At 46.0% G+C, this 13,826-nt stretch overlaps 1 protein-coding gene across 1 annotated transcript in view; it reads right to left on the bottom strand.

Annotated features, from left to right (window-relative positions):
- Window positions 1-723: 723 nt before the first annotated feature.
- LOC114636051 (E3 ubiquitin-protein ligase RNF213-like) overlaps window positions 724-13,826 on the bottom strand; it is a 31,412-nt gene continuing 18,309 nt past the window's right edge. Inside the window, exons 19-31 of the mRNA XM_028784358.1 lie at window positions 13,107-13,201; window positions 11,510-11,669; window positions 10,705-10,873; window positions 8,770-8,861; window positions 8,019-8,270; window positions 5,417-5,549; window positions 5,111-5,194; window positions 4,119-4,299; window positions 3,702-3,903; window positions 2,602-2,679; window positions 1,889-2,083; window positions 1,242-1,331; window positions 724-1,153 (exon numbers count right to left, since the gene is read on the bottom strand). Of these exons, the coding sequence (XP_028640191.1) occupies window positions 791-1,153; window positions 1,242-1,331; window positions 1,889-2,083; window positions 2,602-2,679; window positions 3,702-3,903; window positions 4,119-4,299; window positions 5,111-5,194; window positions 5,417-5,549; window positions 8,019-8,270; window positions 8,770-8,861; window positions 10,705-10,873; window positions 11,510-11,669; window positions 13,107-13,201 (2,094 nt within the window). The 3' untranslated portion in view covers window positions 724-790. The remainder of the gene's footprint in view (window positions 1,154-1,241; window positions 1,332-1,888; window positions 2,084-2,601; window positions 2,680-3,701; window positions 3,904-4,118; window positions 4,300-5,110; window positions 5,195-5,416; window positions 5,550-8,018; window positions 8,271-8,769; window positions 8,862-10,704; window positions 10,874-11,509; window positions 11,670-13,106; window positions 13,202-13,826) is intronic.

Genomic DNA, 13,826 nt, shown 5'->3' with positions numbered 1-13,826 from the left:
CTGAGTCCTAAACTCCTAGTGCTGGGGTTATAGGTATGTGTCACCATGCCCCATTCATGCAGAACTGAGGGATGATACAGAGAAACTGAGAGTGCAAGGCATACACTCTACCAGTGAGCTACATCCTCAGTCTTCCTTCCTGATTGCTTGCCTTTTTGTGTGTGGTATGTTACATATGTGCACATCTTTGCCCATGTGTGTTGCCCATGTGTGTCCAGAGGCCTAAGGGTGTTGTTTTATGTCTTGCTCCAGTGCCTTGCATCTTATTTTTTTGAGACAGGTTCTTACTGGACCCTCGAACATGCTTTTGTTTTTGTCAGCTGGCCAGTGATTTCCCAGTATCTGCCTGATGTCCCCACCATATACCCAGTGCTGAGGTTACAGGCATATGGAGCCACACTCAGGTTTTAATGTGGGTTGCTTGGATCTAAACACAAGTCCCAACACTTGTATAACACCAACTCTTACCAAATGGGCCATTTCCCTAACCACTGACTTTTTTTCTTTTAATCATAAAGGAGTAAAATCAAATAGAAAACTACACCAAAGAAGCCTGCTATGGTGATGCACACCTTTAATCCTGGCAGAGGAAGAGAGGCAGAGAGCCAGTGAGCCAGAAAGGCAGAGGCAGAGAGGCAGAGGGGCAGAGGGGCAGATGGACAGAAAGGCAGAAAGGCAGAGGGGCAGAGGGGCAGAGGGACAAAGGGGCAGAGGGGCAGAGGGGCAGAGGCAGATCTCTGGGTTTGAGGCTAGCCTGATCTACAGAGTGAGTTCCAGGACTGCCAGAGCTTCAGAGAAATTCTGCCTTGAAAAACTGAAAACCAAAGCAAATTAAATCTACAAAGTACCAAAGGCATGGAAAGTTAACAGAAAAAGGGTCTTGGACAAGCAGGACTATCTTCAAGTCTAGGGGAAGCCACCAGCAACAAGACATAGCTGCAGTTGGGGTTGCCAGCAGCTGTTCAAGGCCATACCTCCAATTGGGGTTGAAGCTGCTCTCAGCCTGGGGTCCCCTGAGTTTGAGCACAATCATCTCATGGAGCTCCAGGAGGAAGGTGTCTAGGCCTGCCTCATTCAGGAATGTGCTGAGGAGTCTTGCGTGCTGTGGACTGAGGTCCTTTTTGTATTTCACATCAATGTCCTGAAACAGCTCCTGAAATGAAGGATGGACAAGTGATACATTAAGACCTGGGTAGAGTGCTGCTGCCGCCTCCACAGTGGACAGCAGAGGTGAGACTCACTTTCTTCAGTCGCAGCCGCTGTTCTGACTTATGTGCAGATAGGAACTGCCAGAGGGCAGTGATGTGTCTCAGCTGACATCTATTTAAGGCCTGAAAGAGGAACAGAGTCACCCATGTGCATTACAGAATCTAAGTGTCACATCACAGGCACATTCCCCCATTTCTGTCTTGAGCTCATTCTATTTCCCTTGTCATGAGACACTTATCTACAAGTTCAACTGACCTGTGCCTGTCTCCTCATGATGTCACACATTGTACAGATCTGCAGTGCTCACAGATGGTGGGTGGGCCCTGCCTAGATGACATCATGGAGCGTGTGTCAGTCTACTGATGCAAGTATACTGCGTACAGGGCAGACCGATTGTGAGAGGAATGTTCTTTATTCTTCCACTTAGGGGAGTTCTACATTGATGCATGGTGGAATTAGTTAGAAAGCAAGCAGGAGCTTTTGGCAAGGGTCATGCTGATTTCCCATGCAACAATTCCAACAGGACTTCCCTCCCTCTTTTGAGACATGGTCTTACTCAGAATCCTACACAGGAACTCACTGTGTATCCCAGGCTGGCCTGGGAGTTGCAATTTCCCTGCCTCTTCCTCCTGAGTACTGGGAGTACTGGTATACCACCAGGCTTGGCACTAGTGCTTACCTTTAAGACTTGAGCAGTCTGATCACACATCTGTAGGACTTCTTGGATATACACATTCAAGTCCATGCCAGGATCCCCACCAGCTGTGCTCAGGAAACCCAGAGTGACTTCTATGATAGACAGGGCTTCACAGGCATCACTATAGGACTGTAGCTGTCTACTGATGGCATTGATGGCTGAGTTAGGGAGCGGGTCCTGGGGAACAAAATGTAAGGTTGGGGTTATGGTCAAGCTTGTTTCTCACCAACTGAGAAGAGGTTAGCTTTGTCACTGCTGAAGCTACAGCTGGGACAGGCTCTCCAGAAAGCACTAGCCTGATGCGTGGTACACACTAAGTGCAGGCAGCACTCCAGACACAAACTCATAGAACCTCAGAACAACACTATGAGGAGAGACAGCCATTCAGCTTCCAATCAGAATTGCTAGGAAAGAGCAAGGACACATTAAGTTCTTTGGCTGTTTAGCCTCAGCACACACAACTGTGATATATTACCAAGAAACCAGCCCTGCAGGATATCACTGTGTTTAGACTCAGATAAAAACTTTGGTGATCTGCTAGCCTGCTTTGTTTTGTGGAAAGCACTGGGCTCACAGGAGTCTCAGGGGTCTTACAAAGACACTGAGACGATAGTGCTCACAATAGGTGTAATGCAGCTGGAGCTGTCTTTAGTAGCTAGAGCCACCCAGCAGGAGACAACGGCTATCAAGAGCACCTGGGCCATTTTGTTCTTGATGTCCATGAAGAGATGCTCATAGTTCCAGTCCCGTCTGTATACCAGGGTGGGTATTCCCTAAAGTGAGAGAGAAAGTTTTAGAGATGAAATCCACAGTGGGTATTTTCACTAGATGGCAAACACATCTTTCCTCAGTGACTCATTAGCAGCACCCAGCTACTCAAGGCATTGCTGGTAAAGCCCACAGTGTTACCCCAGGATGTCTATGCTGAAGACGCCATTTTTGGAAACAGTGACACAACGATAAAGCCTTGCTTCAATGGCTTCAAAGATTCTGTTGTATAGAATATTGCAGCACACTATGTGTGCGAGGGGCCCCAGGAGGAGCAGTCACTTTACGGGACAGCAGGGCTGTCAAAGTTAATCAGAAATAGCCCTGGGCTCCAAGTCACAGCATAGCTATAAGCTATATGATAAACTTCTGGATGTCTGTGGAAATAAATAAACCTACATGCAATGTATTTGACTGGACTGGAAGGATCCCCAGCAGTCCAGATGAAAGAACAGAATGTGGCTCTGCAAATGTGTTCACTAGGTGGCAGAAATCCTACGTGTGAGGGCAGACAACTGAGTCAAGGTAACTGGAAAGCTGAGCTGGAGCCACAGGCCTCTGTGTCAAGAGAAGGGAGGCAGTGGGATGCCATGAAGGGTGGCCAACATAGAGGGCCCAGGGAGCACTGTGTCAGATGGCCGAAATGACAGGTATGCCATGGCAGGTAAAGGTGAGGACACAGAGAGGACACACCGGTCTCTGGGCATAGAGTACTGAGGAACAGGGCAACAATGGCAGAGTTCCTTGGTGGTGCCATTAATAATGGCAGAAAAACCAAATGCTAAGTCCCCTAGAGATGGGAGAATGTCTCTGGGGGACTGAGGTGCAGAAGGTGGTACCAAAGCGCTTGAGACAACCACAGCTAAGAGGCTGATGGAATTGTGGCCATGCATGCTTTTGAGTGGGAAGTAGATGACACAGATGAGACTGTGGGTGGTGCAGTGTACTCTGGTGTCTCCCAGAACACCTGAACGGTACTTACTTTTGACATAACCAAGCACATTAGCTAGTGCCAGACTCAGCTTACCTTGAGGGTCAGCCTGGGCTTGCCCTGCAGGAAGCGGCTGCTGATCTGCCACTGGATCTTCTCTAGATCAAACTCTTGTGAGGTTTCCCCACCTTGCTGCACTTGGTACTGGCAGTTGGAGAGGATCAGTGGAGTCAGGTCTCGCTCCACCTCATAACTGATGACATGCAGGTCAGCAACCTCAGAGGCATCTACAGAATAGCTGAGGGACAAGACACGTGCTGGGTGTGGAGAGCAGACACATAGGGACATTCCTGTTTCAGCTTGTGTGGTCTGAACAGGGGAACGCTGCATGTCTATGGGCCACTCTGGAGAGAATGGCCAAGAGAGGCTCTGCCATGGAAAGAGCAGAAGATGGCAGAGGCTCGGGAGCCTAGGGATGGGCAAACACCATGCTCTGTTGGCTTGTACACCCACCTGTTGTCTTCATTGGAGAACTTTTGCACCGTGTAGACCATTTGATTGTGTAGGCTAATCAAGTAGCTGACTAAAGCAGTTCCACAGAGGCCTAGGCCCCGTCGCCGTGGGAGGATGACCTCAAAGTCAGCATCCAGATCCAAGTCAGAACGGCAGTAATCTTTTGGTAGCTTGATCTCACCTGGAAATGACAAGATCATTCCTTAGCAGACAGGTAAGCTGCACCATGCAGTCTTAGCCCCTGCATCAAGGTGAGGGGAAGACACATACAGATATGCTTGTCCTGTCTGATACAGTGGAGGGAGTCTGTTTAAGGTCTTGTCTTTAACCGGACAAGTGTTCAATGCTGACAAGTGTTCAACGATCCCAACTCTTTCTTGAAACCCAGTTTTTGGATTCAAGAAGACAAAGGCTCTTAGGCCAGCATACTTCTCCCAGACCCTCTGTGCTGGCTGGTCTTATGTCAGCTTGATACAAGCTACAGTCATCAAAGAAGAGGCAGCCTCAAGTAAGAAAATACCTTCATAAGAGCTGGCTGTAGGCAAGCCTATGGGGCGTTTTCTGAATTAGTGACTTATAGGGGAGGGACAAGCCATTGTGGGTGGGGTATTCCCTGTGCTGGTAGTCCTGGCTCTATAAGAACAGGCCATGGGGAACAAGCTAGGAAGCAGTAACCTCCCTCTCCTCCATCCTCATGGCCTCTGCATCAGCTCCTGCCTTCCGGTTCCCACTTTGTTTGAGTTCCTGTCCTGGCCTCCTTTGATGATAGCGGTGTGCAGGAGGAAATAAGCTACATAAACCTGTTCCTCCCCAGCTTGCTTTTGGCTATGATGTTTCATGACAGTAATAGTCATCCTAACTAAGACAGCCTCCATCTGAAGACACCTAGAGAGCGTGCATGGTGCTGAGTGTGACGGGCAACACTGAGCTTCAGAGCAGTGTGTGCACAGCACATCCTGTTGTTACACTGCTGGAGGGAAGAGGACACTTACCATTGGTCTCCAGAGACCGCCTCAGTGCATTCCACGTGGACAGAAAGATGGTGATTCGATCATGTAACAGCTTTCTCAGCCCATCTGTTGAGCAAAGCATTTCAGAAGAACCGTGACAACAATACAGCCAAGTTCTGACCCACAGCAGCCCTGTGCTTTCCTGCTGCAGTTTGTTAGCTGCAATTAGGGTCTCTTCATCTTGTTCTGAACACTTAGGGCTCAGTGACCTGCAATTGAGCCCTCATCCCTTTATCTGTTAAACACAAATGGTCATGACTTCTTTTTACAGCTTGAGTAGAGTCGTACCTGAATGGTGACTGTGAATAAAGCCTCTGATGGAGCTGTATTCAACATTCGAGACGTTCTGGAACTGTTTGACTAGGTCTCTTTGCAGGGCCAAGATCTCAGGCAAGAATTTCACCAGCCTTAGTTCTGCTTCCTGCAGAGAGGAAGATGGTTTATAATGATGCCTCTATTTACCTAAGAAATGCTAGCTGGCATGTATGTTTTGTGGGTGCTTGTGGGATTGATACTGCTGATTTAATCTGCTCAGTGTTTCATTTTATATGGTGATGTACCATAGACTCTAGAAACAGGTAAACGGCTACCTCATTCTTTCTCTAAGTACCCACAAATGGCTTACAGTCTTACACTGTTCTACACTCTGCCCTGACACCCAGAGCCAAACCTATGTGCCAAAATCCAATGGGGAGAGCTGTCTTGAGGATTAAATCCTATCTCATCCAGTACAGAAATCAACCCAGGATGGATCTAATGCCTAAACATAAGACCCAAAAGTGCCAGAAGAAAACGGGAAATGTGCTAGAGTGAAGAGTCACTTCTGGACAGGAATCCAAAAGCACCGAGTGACAAGTGAGGTGACAAATGACTGAAAACCTTCTGTTCAACAAAGTCAACAGGGGCAAAAGAGAATTACAGAATAGAAGTGAAGACTTGCTACTTGCCCAAAAAGGCTCCTGTCCAGAGTATGTAAAAAACTCAAAACCTGACAGGTGGTGGTGGCGCATGCCTTTTATCCCAGCACTTGGGAGGCAGAGGCAGGTGAATTTCTGAGTTCGAGGCAAGCCTGGTCTACAGAGTGAGTTCCAGGACAGCCAGGGCTACACAGAGAAACCCTGTCTTGAAAAACCAAAACCAAACCAAACCAAACCAAAACAAAACAAAAAACTCAAAAACTTAATGCAATCACATTAACAGTAGACAAATGAACTGAATAGATACTTCTCAAGAAATACAGATGACCAACAAGTATATAAAGAAATGGTCAGTATCATTAGCTATCAGTGAAAGAGCAATCAGTGACATACTGAAATACTATCTCACCCCAGGCAGAAGGCCAGTGAAAAAAACAGCCAGTGTCAAATGCTGGACAGGATGTGGAGAAAAAGGAAAAACATTGCTAGTTGAGTATAAGTTAGAACAGCTATTATGGCAGAGTAGGGAGGGTCCCCAAAAAATTAAATGTTAATTACCAAACAGTCTAGCCTTTCTTCTAGTTATACATTCAAAGGAAAGAAGTTCAGTAGACCAAAGACACATGTGCATGCCCATGCTTTCTGTGACTTCAGTGACAACAGCTAAGAGTTTCAATCTAGATGCCCATCAGCAGATGACTGGGCAGAATGAGTGTGGTGTATATCACAAAGGAAGACAATCACTGAGCTTCGGATGAACAAACTCCTGGGGTACGAAGGAAAATGGCTGTCGTTGGGTCAGAAGTTACTTATCTATTAGAAATATTTATTTATCCTGTGTATAGAAGTGTTCTGTGCATGCTTGTCTGCATGCCAGCAGAGGGCATCAGGTCACATCATAGGTTGTGAGCCACCATCTAGGTGCTGGGAATTGAACTCAGGACCTCTCGAAGAGCAGCTAGTGCTCTTAACCACTGAGTTATCACCCCCAAGAGGTCACTTTAATAAGTGAAATAAGTCACATACAGGAAGATAAGTACAGCATACTCATATGTTGAGCTAAAGAAGTTGACTTAGAGGTGGGATAGTAACCACTGTTCTACTCTATTGTTTTCCAGTGACTGCCTCAGTGTGTGCCATGTGGACAGAAAGATGGTGATTTGATCATTGTAACAGTTTATCAGCTTATCTGTTGAGTGACAGATGGAGGGAACAGGTAGAAAGGAAGGTTGGGCTTCATTGTCTTAGTCTGTGTGCATGTGTAAGAAATGTCACAATGAACCCCATTAATGTGTGTAATTGTTAAAGGTAAAGATAAAGAAGTGATCTTTTGTGCTTGTGTGACTGACTGAGTGTTTGAGAAGCTGTTGGAAGCAAATAGACATCAGTGGTTATTGTTCCAAAGCCTCAGAGCCAAGCTTCCTCAGCCAAAGAAAACCGCCCTGAGAGAAGTCCCAGCACTGACATAAGGGAGTTACTTTGTGAACACCCAACACTGGTGCACAGGGTAACAAGAAAGATCACTGTGACCAGGGCTCCAGTGGATAAGAGAAACTGAGAAACTGAGTCTGACAGGATTGCTGCATCTCAGAGCTTCCCAACCTACTTCCGGCTCACATTCCCAGCTTCAGTCTGTGCCTAGATGGTTTAAAGTTTGAAGTTTTCACATTTTGAATAATGTTTACCATCACTGCAGACACTGCAGATGACCTGTACCCTTTTGGTTGTTGCTGAGTGGCCAGCTGGCCTCCTGGCCCTCAGTTCTCTTCAGATGACTACTGACCAATCCATGTGTTATTTTACCTGTGACTACACTTCAGGGGGCCTGAGACTGCAGAGGCTTCCTTGAGTTTCCTCCTACCAATATTCTCTTAGAGCTGCAGCACTGGCAGCTGCTCAGAACTTTGGCCCCAGGAGTCACTGTTCTGAGCACAGGTTCAGGACTCCCTGGTTCTTTGTGAGGTCACTTGTACCTTCTGGAGAAAGTGCCAGAGGACAGGCAGAGTTTCTTTGCCATTTTTCTGTTCCACAATATGCTGCAGGTACTCCACTGTGATCTTCTTCCTGCAGCTCCAGATCTTCGAGCAATGAACTATACTTTTTTGGGACAAGCGGGGCAGGAAGGTAGCTGGGTCCCTGTATATGATTTTGGTCACAGGGTTGGAACTGATACGCTCATCTTGGCTGATGAGAGCATTTACAGCCGGCAAGGTTTCGTCAAGATGCTGGATGAAGAGAACGAAACAGAATTCTAGAATTGAGACATTGCTGCACACAGGCTGTGGCTACTCTCCAACCTTGACTGTCCCACTGCTGCCTTCTGTTATAACTTAACACTTCCTTGTAGGGTTTGGCCTCCCTGAATACAGGGAATACAGGTCTAAGATGCCACACTCACTGCTTTCCTTCCATTTCCCCACTTTATTTCCGGAATGCTTTGTTCCTCTCAGCAGTGTTCTTCTCTGGCAGAAGAGTATTTCATCTCTGACTACTGTGTATCCTAGTGGGTCTCTCTGTAGGGCAGTATATCTGCTTCATACGCTCACATCCAGCTCTCCAGAGTGACGACAAGCAAGCTGTAGGCTGAGGGCAGTGAAACCTGAGGCTCAGGGGAGTATCCTACAGTTCCTCCCCAGGGATGAAGGATAAAGATTACTCAGCAGACGAATGGGAGACCCCTACTCCTATCCTAGACAGAAGTGCTAAGCAACTGTCACAGCTTACCTTCAGTTCACGTAGAAGAAGGGTTTCAAAATGCTTCTCCCAGTTGTTTCTGTATTTTTTGGTTGACAAATCTGCATTAAAATTTACTTCCCCTACAAATAAAATAAGACTGTGTGGGTTGCCCTAGAATAAGAGCCATAGCATCCTGCTTATAGTAAGTACCAGATACGTGCAATAGAGAGTTCCATATGGAGGAAGTACCTTCCTAAGTACCCTAAGGATGCTGACAGCCCCTGATGCACTCATCTGCTGCTCCTGCCTTTGTGATGATTCCTTAACTTCAGACAATTCCTCTGACTCAACTGTTGTCATCACGAAGCCATACAGAACAAAACTACTAAGAAAGGAACTTAAAATCGCAAGCCCAGAAGCAGAGAAGAGAGGTGCCCAGTGCGACCATCAGCCACTCCAGCTGCTACCCACAGACCAACACCTATGAAGGTGGTGTAGAAGCTAAGATAGTGGCAGCCTTCTAGAAAGCTCTCCTTTGTGTGGAATCACACCACCAGGCTTTCAGTGAAATGAGGTTTTACTCAATAGCAAGTTCCTGTAATGCAGACTGGGGAGGAAGGCCTAGAAGAGCGGGTTCTGTTTGCAGGCAGCCCCTGTCTTGCTGTTATCTTATTTTCATAGTTTGGGGTGGTAGGTAAGAGCACTGGCTATGCAAGCCTGACAACCCGAGCGCTATCCCCAGGACCCACAAACACCTGCTGTAGTGGCTTGCACCTGTAATGTCTGCACTGCACGATGGAAACAATGATAGAATTGCCTGAAGCTCACAGGCCAGCTATCCTGAATATGCAGAGCAATAGCAGCAACAAGGGAGACTTCTCTCAACTAAGTGGAAGGAGAGAACCAACTCCCAAAAGTTGTCCTCCAACCTCCACACATGCACTGAGGCAGGTATGCACCCCACCTTAATAAAATACACAGGATACCATTGTTTTCCTATTGATGGCTTTAAAAGATCATTGCAGGACTTTCTTTGAGATAGCTGAACAGAAGAAATGTTTGCCTATCATGTATAAGGCCCCATGCATTAATCCCCAGCGCCACCAAAATCAAAAAGTCTTTTGTTTTTTTGTTTTTTATTTTTTGGGGTTTTTTTTTGTTTGTTTGTTTTCCAGTTAAGAAAAAGCCATTCTTAACAATGCCATCTTCATGGCCTGGAGGATGGTTCAGTGGTTAAGAACACTGGAAGAGTAGTAGCCAGTTCTGAGTTCAATTCCCAGCAGCTACATGGTAGCTTGTAATGGGATCTGATTCTCTCTTCTGGTGTGCATGAAGACAGGGCACACATATACATCAAATAAATTAATAAATCTTTTTTAAAAACTAATGTCATCTTCAGTGCTATTTATCAAATCATCTTGCATATTCTTTCTTGGTAGATTTAAATTCTCAGAACACAACTGTCAGCTCAATGAGCAGTGCTTGCTTTTTCTCAAATAAATTGTGTACAAGGAAACAGCCCATGGTCAACTAGGAGAAACTGTGTGCATGGAAACAATCCATGGTCAACTAGGAGACTGGGTTACAACCATGGAATTTTTAGTAAAAATCAGAAGCACGGCTAGTGACTGATTCCTGGGTGTAAGTGTTGCTTGACATGTGTCTCCAACAATAAGTTTGCACTTGTGTATAAACATTCCCAAGTACCAAAGGGTAGAAGGACCTTGTGCATGGTAGTTTGAGAAGAGAGATTTCTTCAGCCTGCTAGAAGGAGTTCGGGCTTCTTTTTCTCCCATCCCTTCTCTTTTTATTTAAAAAAGGATTTTCCTGTGAAGCCCAGATGACCTAAGAACTCACATTACTCCTGCCTCAGCTTCCCAAGTACTAGATTACAGGTTATCATCAAGTTTGTGGTTTTCACTCACTCAGGAGTCATGGGGTATGATTCCTTAGCCTAGCTTAGCTCTTTCCCCCTTTGCTTACTCTGGTGCTGCTCCTTGAGCAAGCTTCTCAGGATGAGGTGTACCACATGGGTGGTCTCGTCTGCACTCCTGCCCAGCATCTTGGTTAGCTGTTCCAGGTCTCTCTGGATGTGCTGCTGTAGGAAGCCTTGTGGGTCCTGGACCCGAGGCTTAATGATATTCCTCAGGGCCTGGGAGTAATGAAACAAAACGTTCAGAATATCTCATATATAGTGGAGATGGTGAGCCCAGGAGAGGCCAGGAAAAGTAAGACACCAGCCTCAAGTCAGAGGATGACTTCTAAGCATGATGTAGCAACAGAGGTGGTAGAAGGAACAGGCAGAAGCTGGCTGTGGGTTATCTGAGACATCAACCTTGAACTTGTCCTCTTAGCTAGTATTCATATGGTAGAGATGCAGCATGGATGGCCGTAGCTTCTCCATGCTGCTCTCTGAAAATAAACTTTATCATAGGGTCCTTACACCTTGTGTACAGGTGACATAATGCAAAAAACTAGTTGGTATGAGTTAAAAAGAAAACCGGACTCTGTATCCTTCCATGGTAGAACTCTTATCTCTAGAGCACCATGAAAAATATTAATAAAAAGAAGAAATGGATTTGACATAATCTGAAAAGCACTTCATCACATTCCATGCCGTGTTGGAAAAGGTTAGGTTTCTGTGACTCCGCAGACTAGGCACCAGCAGCATACTCCTAACCCACAGGCACTGGCAAGCAAGCTTAAGATGTAAGGACTGACAGGAAACAATAGCCAGCTCTTGTCTAGCAGCTCAAGAGAGCTCTGAGTAGCAGCTTATTACAAATACCTGGGGATTCTGGGTGGCTCCCACAAGCATAGCCAAATGAGTGAATAGCCGGGTGAGGATAAAGACCACTGGGGACTGCCCTCGGTCAGATGCTTCTGCAGCACCACTGGACTGTGGGTTTCCCAACACGTGGCCAGTCTGTGTTCTATCTTCATTGTTGCTGGAAAGGAAGAGAAGAGACAAGGTGAAGACTGAAAGAAGCTAATCTTCCAAGCTCTAGGGTGATGTCTTAGACCCTCAGGACTTGGAGGTAGGGTTCTGTGCACTGAGGAAACAACATAAAAAGTCATCATCGTCATCATCCCCCTCCTCCTCCTCCTTCTTCCCCCTCCTCCTCCTTCCTCTTCCTCCTCCTTCTTAGTGTGGGATGCCTGCCTATATATCTTTTCAGACCTCCCTTCTGGCTGGCCAACAACCCAAGACTCAGTTTAAAGTGGCTACATGAAATGGCTGTTGCTGACCCCCAGGAAGGCATCAGGAAAGAGACGTGCATCTGCCCTGGGCAGCTAGAGTTTGGAACATTTTGTACCCATGCTTGTGTTTTCCACATTCTTCTCATTTTCCCAATAATAGTGATCCAAGGTCTGCTAGCACATTTTACATCATATGTAGCAAATGGGAGATACAGTGTGTATATTCAGTTACAAAAATACTGCATAACAAAGACATTCTGCTTAGAGATATGTAGCTTTGACCATACCAGAAGTACCAGAACATACTGTGCTATAGACAGGCCCCACCAATCAATCTTAAGGGAGTAATGAGCTACATTGTATCAGAACTGTGGGGTCAGACTTATCTATCTAGGCTTTCTTATAGCACTCATATTGTGACAGGCCTTGTAAACAGTCTAGATGACTGAGCACATGGGAGAGGAGTGGCATTCTGTCTAATATCTGTGCCATTTTATATGGCAGGCAGCTTTTACTAAGGATTTTACAATGTTGTGGTTGTCTTAGAACCTACCCCTCACACAAACCAAGTCATGGCAATATTTGGCAAGCTTTATGTGCATTTATTTTCGTTACATCTTGAAAAACAAAAACAAGCCAAGTTGGGTGGTGTGCCCTTGTAATCCTAGCACTCAGGAGGCTGAGGCAGGCCTGGGCCACATAGCAAGTACCAGAACAGCCACGGATACAGTATGAGTTCCTAAGCATATAAACAAAAAACAAAACAAACAAAACCCCCAGACTGCTGCAGTTGGGAAGATGAGAGAGAACTAAGGCTGGTGGTTTACAAGTTCAAGTTAGGTGGCATGTGTCGAGACGGGCAAATGCTGGCTCAGTGTGTTGTACCTGACTGTCCATCCAAGTCAGGGGCATCTGCTTATAGAACAATATTTATACAAGGAGTAAGCCCAGGACCCACAGAACATGTCTGTATTGGTAAGTGCTAATATGCCAGCCATGTTGTGTTTACGACCAGTGACAGCACCTTACGGTTTCCTGATGACAGGGACTTTGGCACTGATGCCATGCATGACATCCATCCAGAAGAGCGATAGTGTCTGTGACACAAGTGACAGTTTAGACAAAAGAGTAGAAGCAGTCCTGAAGTCCAGGGGTGATTACTAGCAAGGAAGAAGCTTACATACCTGATGATATGGAAACCCTTCTGCGGGATGTGATTAAGGCCTCCGATTGGAGCACGACATTCCAGACAGAAGCTCACTTCCATTGGCCTGCCACACTAGAGTGAACACAGTGTTCTTTTATGCACAAGAGCTGCTGTGTAACAACCCTGCACTGCCATAGAAAGGGATGGTTCCTATGTGTACATTTAATTCTGGGGCTTGATACGGGGACAGGGTGGACACTATATGCATGGTAACAGTAATGCAAACGTTTTTGAAAAGTAGATGTAAAACTGAGTTTGAATTCCAAATTGATTGACAAGTATAGGAAATTTTGAAGCACATTTTTTCTTTCTCACACCCAGCTCTCTATTCCTTTCTTGTACCTGTACACTCATCTTCGGGCTTCACTATCTAACACCATGAAAAGTGCCATTACTCACATTCAGCCTGATTTTTTTTTTTTAAATATATGATGGTGATTTTAAAACAAAATCCAACTATAGCAATTATCTGCAAGGGCCTTTTTAAAAAGTTAGATGGTATAGCTATGTACTGTGTGACACATGGCCCATAGCACACCAAAGGAGTCATAGACCCCCAGAGCCTGGGTCAGCCTGGGGAAGAATCCTTTTCTGCCTTGTTCCATGGACAAGGAAGTACAAAAGTCCTAGAAATGGTGAGGTGTTTGCCTTAGTCCTTCCCTCCACAACCCGTCCTTCATGAAGGACATGTCACTGT

Source organism: Grammomys surdaster, unplaced genomic scaffold (genome assembly GCF_004785775.1).
Source record: "Grammomys surdaster isolate TR1022 unplaced genomic scaffold, NIH_TR_1.0 121518, whole genome shotgun sequence".
In the NCBI taxonomy this organism is placed as follows: domain Eukaryota; kingdom Metazoa; phylum Chordata; class Mammalia; order Rodentia; family Muridae; genus Grammomys; species Grammomys surdaster.
Note: the sequence above shows the minus strand (reverse complement) of the source record. Positions and strands in the feature narration are given on the sequence as shown.